The 12072-nt window shown below is 58.3% G+C and overlaps 1 protein-coding gene across 5 annotated transcripts in view; it reads left to right on the plus strand.

Annotated features, from left to right (window-relative positions):
- Positions 1 to 12072, plus strand: part of CHD5 (chromodomain helicase DNA binding protein 5) — a 71595-nt gene that overhangs the window by 6029 nt on the left and 53494 nt on the right. For all 5 annotated transcript variants that reach the window (XM_027565075.1, XM_027565076.1, XM_027565071.1 and 2 more), the window contains exon 2: positions 4311 to 4438. In XM_027565075.1, coding sequence (XP_027420876.1) covers positions 4311 to 4438 — 128 coding nt within the window. The remainder of the gene's footprint in view (positions 1 to 4310; positions 4439 to 12072) is intronic.

Genomic DNA, 12072 nt, shown 5'->3' on the forward strand with positions numbered 1-12072 from the left:
TCCCTGGGTTGCTGTGTGGAGTAGATGAAGTCCTATAAACAAACATATGCTATCTGCTTCGAGCCTGGTGCAGGCGGTAGGTAGATCCACTGTTTATTATTGTAAGGTGTTTCTCTGGGAAGGGCCTATCCCCCTTGCCTGGGCTGCAGCCTGTCGAGCAGCCTGGGGCTCCCTCAGGGCTAAGCCCTTGTGTGCAGGGAGTTGGTGAGGGGCTGGGGATAAGCTCGGGGAAAAGCCACAGGAGGTACCTGTGTTCATGGTCCCCTGCCTGTCCCCCATCTTGTCTCTGAAGCAGCCTCCCCTGTGCCCTCCCCAGGCCTGGGAGACAGACCAGGGCAAATGGGTCCTAATTATAGTCCGTCTGGGATCGATGGAGCCTGGGGCCCTGGAAGGGAAGGTTGGTGCGGGAGGACACTGCCAGGCAGCCTGGAAGGGCTGTTTGGGGCAGCCAGGCGGAGCTGGGAGCCGGGCGGAGCTGGGAGCCAGCAGGATGAGGAGTCCTGAGGCTGCTTCTCCTCGGTGCCCTCACCCCAGGGCGTGCGTGCTCCCACGTTACCACTGGCTGGATGCCCTGGAGAGGGGGTGCAGGGCTGGGCTCTGGGAGGGGCACCATGAAGGGTTGCTCGGATATGACTCCTGAGGTCTGGTTCTGGAAGAAGCTCAGAAGATGGAGGAGGGGGCAGGGCTGGGCGGGAATTATGGGGGTTTGTGGAAGCACTGTCACAGCAGGTCAGCCCTGGGGGTCCTCAGGGCTACCAGAAGCCGTGCGGGAGAAGACGATGCGGGTGGGCAGGGTGGGGTCCTCTTCATCGTGTGCCAGTCTGGAACTTTCCGGAGGAGGGATTTAACCAGGCAGATGGCCCTGGGCTGTGAGGTCTCCTGGGAATGGAGGGAGGGATCTGTCCAGGGGCAGAGGGCCCGAGGCCTTATCCTCTGAGGCCAGGGCTGCGCTTAAGGCTCGAGGTGCCCCTACCCTGTTCCCAGGCAGGATGGGGCACTGCCCATGGGCGATCCCAGCTTTCTTCTTGAACCTCTCGCAGCCACCTGCACATCCCCTTGTCTGTGCCTGCTGGCTGGTCAGTCTGTGACTGTGTGCTGGGCTGGCCTCCCCAGTCTGGGGGACTGCCCTGCTGAGGGGATGGAGGATGTGGGGAGCAGGCCGGAGGCAGGAGGGAGAGGCCCCCTCCCGATTGCATCAGCTGAGCCTGTTACATAACTGTGCTGGGCATTGCCAGGGTGCGGGGGCGGCTCTGCCCAGGCGGTCTCTTTGCAGCTCCGGGGGAGGTGGAGGTGGGTGGGGGAGTGGGCAAGCATGGACGGGCATCAGATCCCCAGCCTGGCTCCCAGCCAGCCATGTCGTTGTTCCCCGGAGCCCTCCACTCCCGAATGGCTCTGGGGGTGCCCATGCACCTTTCCAACTGGCACGAGAATCCTTGCCCCTCCCACATCAGGGTCCAGGGGACAAGATGGGGTTGGATCCTGCCTCCTCTGCCCAGCTCCCCTCAAAGCCTGCCCACGTGAATCCCAGCTTTGGGCCCACCCTCACTGCTTGGCCCTTGTGCCAGCCACAGCAGCTGTGCCCTCCACAGGGTCCTTGGCACTGCCCCCCCTCTGCTGGTCAGGACCCCTAAGCTGGCCTCCTGGGGATGGCCAGCACTCAGCCCAGTCTCAGGTCACTCCTTCCTCCGTGGCAGCTCCCTCACCTTCCTGGAGTTGGCTCTCTCCATGTCTGTGTTCACCTGGCAGGATGGGGAGGGGCTGGGACTCGGGTGTGCCCTGCCGCCTGCTCCAGTGGACCGACCTCTGCTGTGCAAGATGCGGGGTGGGGGCGCTCAGGCTATAGGCCCCTGGCTACCTTGGAGGAGAACCTGGTGCAGAGGGGTGCCCAGTCAGTGGTGCAGCCCCTACCTTCCCCTGGGAGGGAGTGGAACGACTGGGAGATGGCCCTCCAGGGCACAGGGGTGGGAGGGGTATTCACTGGGCCGCCAGAGTCACCAGCACCCTCTAGCTGTATCCAGAGTGTGACCGGGGGTACCTTCCCCCTTCCCACTGGTGACTGTTGGGGACAGGGTCTCAGGCCTCTGCCTGTGTGCTAAGTCGCTTCAGTTGTGCCCGACTCTTTGTGATTCTCTGGACTGTAGCCGCCAGGCTCCTCTGTCCATGGGATTCTCCAGGCAAGAATACTGGAGCGGGTTGCCATGCCCTCCTCCAGGGGATCTTCCTGAACCCAGAGATCAAACCCACATCTTTTATGTCTCCTGCATTGTCTTCTTTACCACCAGTGCCACCTGGGAAGCCCCCAGGCCCTGGAGTAGACCCCTGTGGAGGATGGGGGGGATGTTGGGGGTGTCCAGGGTACAGATATGTGTCCAAACATCTGTGGGTCTGACACATTCAGCAGCCAGGATGTTTTGCTCTAAAAGGTGTCCTGGCAGGGCCCTGTTATTTAAATTTGATTCATCGAGGACACTGTCCATTTCCCAGAGGAAAGTCCCCTGGGTGGCACTGGCATGTCTCACCTTCCTCAGGGTCTCCCAGTGTCAGTCTCACAGTGGGGTCCCTCTCAGAGGCCAGCCTGAGGCTAAGTGAGACTCCCTGTCCTGTCCCCCACCCCCTGGTGCTTCTCTCTGTGCCCCCGCCCCATGCACATGGGCCATGAGGGTGGGGGTGGGGGACAAGCTGCTGGTGTGGGGACTGGCTTTCTTGAAGCCCCTTTGGTGGACCCTTTGGAGGTTCTACTGGCTCATTCTGGAATCTTCCTTCATCCCAGAAGAGCAGATGTAGCTCTCTCTAGGTGTTTTTTTTTTTTTTTTAAAATAGCATTTTATATACTTAAAAAATTCTTTATTTGGTTGCACTGTATCATAATTGCAGTACGTGGGATCTTGGATCTTTGCTGCAGCATGGAGTAATCTCTGGGCTTCCCAGGTGGCGCTAGTGATAAAGAACTTGCCTGCCAATGCGGGGGACATGAGAGATGAGGGTTTGATCCCTGGATCAGGAAGATCCCCTGGAAAAGGGCATGGCAACCCACTCCAGTATTCTTTCCTAGAGAACCCATGGACAGAGGAGCCTGTCTACAGGCTCCAGTGAATACCCCTCCCACCCCTGTGCCCTACAGTCCATGGGGTCACAAAGATTCGGACATGACCGAAGTGACTTAGCACGTGGGATCTTTAGTTGAGGAATGTGAACTCCTAGTTGTGGCATGTGGGATCCATTTCTCTGACTAGGGGTTGAACCTGGGCCTCCTGCACTGGGAGCTCAAAGTCTTATCCACTGTACCAGCAGGGATGGCTCTGGGTGCTTTTTCTTCCTGTGTCATCTTGCTGCCGTTTGCCCCCAAGAGGACCCTCCCATTCCCTACCCCCATGGAACTCAGGGATCATACCCTTTATCCCCCTGACATCCTGGGTAAGGAGTTAGACCCCGGCCACAGGCTCCCTTTGGGGGGTGGTGAGAAGCACAGAGATGCCCACATGACGTACTTGTCTGCTCACCTGGCCTTTCGGCTGGAGGAAAGTGCGAGGAATTCAGGAAAGGCAGGCGGTTTCTAGAAAACGCACCTCTCTCTGGACTGTCACACTGTCCGGAGCACCCAGTGGAGTGTGTTTGGCACCCTGCTGTGCGTGTCCGGGTCCACGAGACGGGGATGGGCCTGCGTGGGTGCAGTTGGGGACTAGGCCAGGTGGGGGGGCAGCGTGGCCTTCAAGTCCCTATTAAGGGGGGTCCTGGCATCCACCCTGCTGGTCTCTCCTCCAAACTCCCAGGCACTTGCCCCATGGCCCACCTGGCATCACCTAGGGTGGTGTCATCTGCACTCATGAGCTGTCTCCTGGCCCGACTGTGGGCCTCTGGAGGGCAGGGGTAGGCCCTGACCCTCCCTGGGCCAGCTGGAGATGGCTTTCTGACTCTGTGGAGCTGCTTTCTCCCCAAGGAGCCGGGTCAACAAAACCCAGCTTGTTAGTCAACAAAGTTAGTCGTTTTTGTTTCAGTTTCTGGAGCACTGTTGTAGCAAGGAAGATGGTTATTGTCCGATTTTACAGATGACAGGAGGAAAGGCCCAGAGAAGTGGAGTGGTGTGACACAGCCCGAGGGGCTGGGGATGACTCTGAGGGGTTGGGGCAGGGGAACTGGATGGAGGGAGAAGGGGTGGGCTTTAAATGGGGGCGGGGGGGGCGGTGTGGGTGGCCCTGGCCTGGGACAGTTGGATGGCAGCGGCCCTGCCTCTCACTCCGTTCCTGGGTTGGGGAGTGAATCTCCCAAAAAGAAGCAGCAGAATCACTCCCTCCCCCTTCTTATTCCTCCAGAAGAAGAAGATGGTGGCCTTGAAGGCTTCGATGACTTTTTCCCGGAGGAGCCCGTGAGCCTCCCCAAGAAGAAAAAGTCCAAGAAGCTCAAGGAGAACAGGTCCAAAGGGAAGAGGAAGAAGAAAGAGGTGAGCAGGGCCAGGGCTGTTGGGGGGCTTGGCTGCTCCTCCTGGGCCTGCAAAGAAAGACCCAGAACCTTCCAGAGAGGGAGGGTGTGTCCTGAGAACCGAGCTTGTGTGAGAACACCAAAACTGGCATCTGCTGTGAGCAGTGCCCACCGATACCTGCCCGAGATGGATCTCATGTCGTTCCCTGACCAGGGATTGAACCCCGGCCCTCGTCAGTGAAAGCGCAGAGTCCTAACCACTGGCCCGCCAGAGAGCCCAAGTGTGCTGTCTTCTTAATCAGGGTGTTCTGGGGTGTTTATTCTTTCCCCCTTGGAGGCTGTCCCGGGCCATGACAACACAGGGTCCCCGGTGCTTGCACCTCTTCACTGAAGGGCCCTTATTGCCACTTGCATCTGTGTCCACTGCCTCCGTGTCCACTTCCTCGGTGCCCTGGGCAGCACCTTCTGCCACTGCTGGCAGGCATCTGTCCCTCGGGTTTGCTGCATCCAGCTTGTTGTGACTTGGGGTCCTGATGAACGTGATCGAAGTGGGAGAAGAATAAGGAGACCTGAGTATGGGATGGGTCTCCTCCAAGTAATCTGAGTGCACGTTTCCAGAACACTCCACACAGAATCACTTTATCCTTGACATCAACCTTGGGAATCAGGGTCAGATGATCATCACCTCCTGTCAGAGGGGCAACCTGGGGTCGACTTGTAGCTTAAAGCCCCTCGCACTCAGAAGGGATGATCCTAGGGCAACGTGGGGACTCCTGTCTCCCACCACGTGGGAGCTGCCACCGCTCCTTGGAGTCACCCCATCCTCTAGGTAGCCTTACGGGGAGGGGGTGGTGTGCACCCTGCTTTACAGAGGAGGCTCAAGAGATGAACTTGCCCAGGGTCATGGCGACATGGCTGAGATCTGGCCCCAGGGATGTCCAGCAGCCTATCCCCCCAGCCTGGTCCTCCCCTGGCTACTGTGGGGTTTTTGATGGGGAAGTGCTGTCGGTTCTCTGGCTTTCTCGCCTCCCCTGTCCAGAGGAGACCCTCCTGGTCCAGCCTCGCAGGGGAGGCTGTTGGGGAGGTGTTAATGGGCTAGGTGACCTTGGGGGCAGAGTAGCAATGTGCTTGTGTGTGTGGAGCCTGCTGGAACTCTCTGATGTGCCTCAAAGGCCACTGTGGGCCTCTGGCTTGTCCCTTGCAAGGCTTTGTGCAAGGGACAAAGTGTTATGACTTCGCTCTGGAGGGTCCTTGAAGATGCTGCAGGGAGTGGGGAGGAGGAGACCCCTGAAGACAAAGGGCCTGTGATGGCGGGCAGGCCATGCTGGGTGGGATTCTTCCTCAGATCTCCCCAGGCCACTGCCTGCACCTGTCTGAGCCTCACTTCTGTGTCTGCGGTAAGGGGGGTGGTCATCACTTTACCCCCAGCCCCTTGTTGGGGGGCAAATCAGATGTGGGCTGAGGGGGAGCCTTCATGTGACCAGTGCCACAGGGAAGGCCAGTAGCTTTGGGGACATCCAGAGTGTTACCCTACAAGTGTCTGGAGGGCGGGGCCTGCCTTGGACTGTGCCCCTGGGTTCTCGTGGTGGTCAGCCGGGGCTGGCCTGTCAGGAGCTTGGGGACTGGGGCAGGGAGGAGTCAGCCCCGCCTCCTCCAGCTGGAACCTTACAGGTGCGTCCTGTCTGTGCTGTCCCCGGAGCTTGGGGTCAGCATTCCTCCCCGGGACTGCCCACTGTGCTGCTGTCCTCGCTTCTGGGAAGCCCCCATAGGACAGCTGCCCTGCCCAGGCTCCTAGCCTAGGCTGTCCCTGAGCCTCTCCCTGCCCTCTGTGGCCTTGCCAGGCTGTTCGTCTCCTCGGGCGCATATAAACTGCCCTTTCTGCCCCCGGAGGGGCCTGAGTCTCCGCCGGGCCCAGCGCCACCCCTGTCCTACACTCTGCTCTTCATCACTGTTGCACCTCAGCTTTGTCCTCACCTCCTGCTCCTGGCATCCTGGGCTCCCGGATCGACAGGTCTGTCCCCTCCCAGGACACCCCACCCCTAATCCCAGGGCTGCTTGTGGGAAGGTTTGTGAGCTGAAGTGTCCTGTCCCCATTATCCAGGAGGGGAAGTGGAGGCAGGAGAGAGGACCCCTGCCTGGAGGCTCTTCATCAAGGAGATGCAATGGACTGGGCCCCCTGCACTGGGGGGACCTGCTGCAGCTCCTCTCCCCACCCTGGCCTGCAGGTCTGTCCTTGTTGGGAGTAGAGAATAGATGGTGTGGGGCTGGTGGGGCCCTGGGATGCAGGGGTCGACTTCCTGGTCGAAGCTGTGAAATCTGGACTTGCTGCGGCCACTGGGCTCACCCCCCAGACCCGGGGCTCCCTGGACGCGGGTGGAAGGGGATTCTGGGTCCTGGGGCTGAGCACAGGCACCTCCTTCCCCAGGTCCTCAGCAATTTCTCTCTTTCCGCTTCTTTCCTGGGACCGCTTCTTTCCTCTCTTTCTTTCTTTCCTCCTTCCCCAGGGAGGGAGGCTGGGCCAGCGTGGGCTGTTCCATCTGGCCCTTGGTCTCAGGCCTCAGGCTGGGTCTCTGCCTGGTTCCCAAATAGTGATGAAGGCCTATGAGGGGAGCCCCAGGGGTCTGTGGCCTCCCTTCCTGGCTCCAGGTGGGGATGAGCTTTCTCTGGCCTTCCTGGATACGGGGTACAGCAGGCCCCTCCCTGAGGCCCTGGTCAGGAAGGAGGCAGGATGTGGGCAGAGTCTTGGCCTCGATGAAGCGGAGGCTGGGTGAGGGGCTTGCGGCCAGGGGAGAGGGGCTGGTGGCTTCTTAGGACAGGGGGGCTGGTGCCTGCCATCCTCGTGCTGGGATCACCCTGATCACCCAGGCCTCTCGTCTCCTTTCTCCGGCCCTACCTGGACACAGGGTTTTGTTTTTGTTTCTGAGCCCAGCTCTCACTCCTATGGCCGGAACTTGGCCTTTGTGAGGGACCCATCTCTTGCTACCTCTTCCCTGGCCTCCCTTGCCCTCCTCTTCCCTCCTCTGCGTTTCTTCCCCGCCCACCTCATCCTCGTCCTGCCCTCTCCCCCATCCTCTCCTCTCTCCCTCTGTCACTTCCTCACCCTCTCTCCTTCTCTGCACTGAGATGCAATTCCAGATCTCAGAGGGGATGGAGGCCAGGGGAGACTGGAGGGCTGCAGGGGCCTGGGCAGTGCCAGACAGGCCCCCAATGTAGCCCTCAGACCACGGCTGCCCCCCTGACCCCCACCACCGCACCACTGAGAGCCTGGCTTGGCAGCTGTCAGATTTCGGAGGTCTAAACACGCTGCCGCTGGAGAGAGGGATCTCGGCCGCCATGTGCCCACTGCCCGCTCCTCTGCTCGCTCCTCCACCCGCCCGCAGATCTGAGTTCTCATGATGTGGGTCGGGGGGATGTCACCCCTTTGCTCCTTTTCATCTCCATCCAGGTGGCCCCAACCCAAGACCATGGGTAGAGGGAGCAGAGGGCCCCCTCGGGTGGTGGAACCCATGCAGCAGCAGGCTTTTGGGGGGGTTGGGTGGGGGGACAGGCAGCGAGTCATGAATCCTGATTTACATAAAATAACCGGGCTTCGGCCGGAACCTGAGCATATGTAGATGAAGCTCCTTGTCAGACCCAGCGCAGGAGGGAGAGATGATTTCAACCTGTACTGCAGCGGTTACCATAGCAACCAATTATTCAGTGCTAAATTATAACTGTTTATAACACTTGTGAATGGGAAGGCTCATATTTCATTCTTTCTTTTTCCCTCTCAATCTTGAAGGACCCCAATTTGAGAATGACCAACTCTCTGAGTCCCTCCTTTTGAGTTGAAATGCCTCCTTTTTAAGAGATGTGGTGTGTGCCAAGTTCAGGCATAGAAGGAAGGGAGAGGGAGATGGAAGGCCTGGATGGGACGACATCTGCAGAGCTGTGGGGGGGGAAGAGTGGACACTGGCCGCCAGCTAGGGATCCCCAGGGCCTGCGCTGGTGGCTTACTGTGCCTTGGTGGGCCCGAGGCTCAGGGCAGAGACCCCTCCTGCCTACCCCCAAGTCCTCACACGCCCAGCTCGGGAGTAGCATCTAAGGCAGCTTTGCACATGGATTCTGTTGGGACTCCAAGTTCACTTGGGTTCTTCGACCATCAGGGGCGTCCCCTGTAGTCATGCCCGGGGCAGCTGCAGCCCAGAGGACAGCACCAAGGTCACAGCCTGATGAGTCCTGATGTTCAGAGCCCAGGTGTGGCTTGGGGCTGAGGTTGCTTTAGGGATTTTTTTAGGGCATTTTGTCCTGTGCCTGTACCTGCCTTGTGAATGTGGCTTGGCCTGCACCACCCCTGAAAGTTTCAAGATGCTGTATGGCTGGTCTACTCCTAGTTTTTGGTCCTTCCTGCCCTTCTGGCCACTGGCTGCTCTGCATCCCTCTGGGTTCTGCTGATGGGTGCCCCCTCTTCCAATTGTTTTCAGAACCATGTGCTGCCCTTCCTTTTGCCCTTTTGTCTGCCAGGGAAGATTTTGGAAAAAGAAAACACAGGAGAAAAGAGGCTCTGGTCTCGATGGATGCAGAGAAGTGCTGTGGGTACAGAATTATTGTACCAGTGGGAAACTCATCCCCAAAGACCTGTCCTGCATCTCACCAGCCACCAACCCCCCTGCCCCCGGCTGTGTGAGCAAGAGGGCTTGGATGAGATTGGGGTGCAGATAGGGGTGGACCAGGCAAGGTGAGCCTCATTTTGGTCAGGGGAGAAGGAAGGGCACAGAGGAAATTAGGGAATGGGTGGGGAGTTGGAGAATTGGGGAACCACCTCTTCTTTCCGGCTGGCTTTCCTCGATGCAGGTAGACGGGGTGAGGAGGGGTCTTCCCATTCTGTGAAATGGGAGGCTGCCATCGTTGTCACCCTAGTGGGTGATTGGGGCCACTGATGTGCCTGGTGTAGCTCCAGCTCATCCCTCTAGGAGGAACTTAGCCCTCCTGCTCCCCCACTTAGACCCAGAGTGGCTGCTGGACCAACCCTCATGGCAGTGCCCAGCTTGGGGTCCTCTGCCAGGCCTGCTTCTCCTGCACTGTGCACACACAGACAGAGTGTCTGCCGGAGGGGCCTTCCCTGCCTCTTCCTCTCTCTGGCTCCCTCTGGGCCCTGCCTTCAGAACTGTGCCGGTCACCGCTCACTGCTCCTTCACCTGGGATATGGTAGCCTGGGATCCTGCTCCCAGCAGATGCTCAGGGAAAAACCCCACAGGTGCAGCCACAACAGCCCCTTCTTGTTGCCTGTGTGTGTGTGCGTGCACGCACGCGTACTCAGTTGTGTCTGACTCTCTGTGACCCTGTGGACTGTAGCGCACCAGGCTCCTCTGTCCATGGGGATTCTCCAAGCAAGAATACTGGAGTGGGTTGCCATTTCCTCTTTCAGTTGAAGAGTTGAAGGAAGGGTTGCCTCTTCCTGACCCAGGGATTGAATGCATGTCTCCTGTGTCTCCTGTGTTGGCAGGTGAGTTCTTTACTGCTGAGCCACCAGGGAGGCCCCAGCTACACTGTAACTGTTGTCCAGCTGCAGGCGCTGTCAATGCACCTGACTTTAATCCAGTCTGGATTTGCTTAAACGAGGGAGATGAAGCTGGTTGGGTCCTCCAGCTTGTGGTCCTGGTCGCATTTTATACTTCCAAGCAGAATTGGGGGCATCGTGGGTACTTGAGTCTCCCCTATTTCAAAATGTTTAAAGCCCTCTTTCACAGGACCTCCTTTGTTCCTTTTACTGCCATTTATGGCATCCCCATTTCACAGATGAGGAGACTGAGGTCAGGGTGTTGCAGTGATTTGCCCAGTTCCCTGGTTAGCAAGGTTTTCATAGCTCAGAGACAGCCTCTGTCCTGCAGCCTCCCAAGGGAGCCCCAGAACCTGTCGTGGGTCCTCCTGTCTCATCCCTGGTCTGGTCTGTGGGCAGGTGAGAGCCAGCCCCAAGCCCCTCCCTTGGCGGGCCCCACAGCCTCTGTCCGCGGTGCTGAAGCTGCTGGTGGCTGCCTCCTCCCATCCTTACCTTTGCTGGGTTGTAAGCACTGTCTCTCAGGTCTTCCAAAGGGTGCTCTTTCCAAGCTGGCCGAACTCTACAGCCTCAGAGGAAATGGACATCGCTGTCTGACCTCTGCCTCCCCAGAGGACAGAGGCAGAGCTGGGAGCTGTGGCTATGAGCCCTGGGAACAGGATTGCGTGTGAGGCTGTCCTGTCCTGGGAAGGCTCTGGCAGTCGCCAGGACCGGTGCACTGCCCCTGGGGCCCAGGGTGCCCAACTGAGTCAGTATTCTGGGAAACACTTGGGTTCCGGAAAGGCCCAGGCCCTGCTGCCTGCCAGCCACCAGCCAGCACACTGACTCAGCAGCTTAATGAGCATAAAAGGTTTGGAAGCAGGGAGCCGGCCTAGGCAGAGAGTGAGCTGAGCAAGCAGAAGAGTCAGGAAGTGCAGGGATCCCATCGGTGGGTCCTTTCCCAGATGTACCTCAGGGAGAACCTCCCTCCTGGAAAGAGACTCTCAGACTGTAAACGTGGCTGGACAGGGCAGCAGCTGGCCTGGACAGACAGACCCACTGTCCTTACTGCCCTCCGTCTGCTCGGCTCCTCTTCCATCTGCTCCTTCCCTCCCCCACCTCCCCTCCTCTCCCTCCTCCCCTCCTTCCTCCTCCCTCTCCATTTCCTCTTTTGCTTCCCTCCCTCATTCCTCTTCTCACATCCTTCATCTCCCTAGTTCTCTCTTCATCTCTTCCGTGCCTCTCTTTGCTCACCTTGAAGAGAGAGTAAACCACCAGCATGACGATGCCAAACATCATCTTCCTTGGAGCATCTGTGCCCGGCCTCTCCTGCAGACCCCGGCTGGGAGGGGCCTCCTCAGCCCACTTGCATCTTCAAAACCCCAAATACACAGCTTTCTCAGAGGGACAGTGACTTTCTAATAGGGGATGCTCTGTCTGTAAACACCCTTATCTCCATATAAATGGGCCATTTTCTGCCTGTACAGACAGGAAACTAAATCAAGGAAGCCAAGCTTAAGAGCTGCCTAAATTACCTTGTCTCATATTGAGATGAAGCAGCCAGGATGGGGGCCATGGGGAAGGTGGGCTTGTGCCTTAGCAGCTTCTGGAGAGCCCACATGCAGATAAGACTGGGATGACTTCCCTGGTGGCTCAGTGGGTAAAGAGTCCACCTGAAGTGCAGGAGACACAGAAGATGTATGTAGGTTTGATCCCCAGGTTGGGAAGATCCCCTGGAGAAGGGCATGGCAAACCAGTCCACTATTCTTGCCTGGAGAATCCCATGGACAGAGGAGCCTGGTGGGCTATGATCCATAGGGTCGCAAAGAGTTGGATACAACTAAAGTGACTGAGCACTGAGCACGTGCGCTGTATGTTAACCACAGGTTTCACTTGACACAAACAACTCCATAGGATGCAAAGATAAGCAGAGTCGTGCGGAGGTGGGGTCCGGGGCAGAAGCCAGGGGCCCTTCTCCAGCCTAGCCTGCATTTTGTTTTTTGGCTCTGGGCATCACATCCTTTGTGTGTTCAAGTGTCATCCGTGACACTTGTGTTACAATCTGAATCCACAGAAATCTGAGGCAGAGCCTGGACCTCACTCCGGGGCCGTCCAAACAGCTGCCCTGTGCTTGTGCATTG

Source organism: Bos indicus x Bos taurus, chromosome 16 (genome assembly GCF_003369695.1).
Source record: "Bos indicus x Bos taurus breed Angus x Brahman F1 hybrid chromosome 16, Bos_hybrid_MaternalHap_v2.0, whole genome shotgun sequence".
Classification (NCBI taxonomy): domain Eukaryota; kingdom Metazoa; phylum Chordata; class Mammalia; order Artiodactyla; family Bovidae; genus Bos; species Bos indicus x Bos taurus.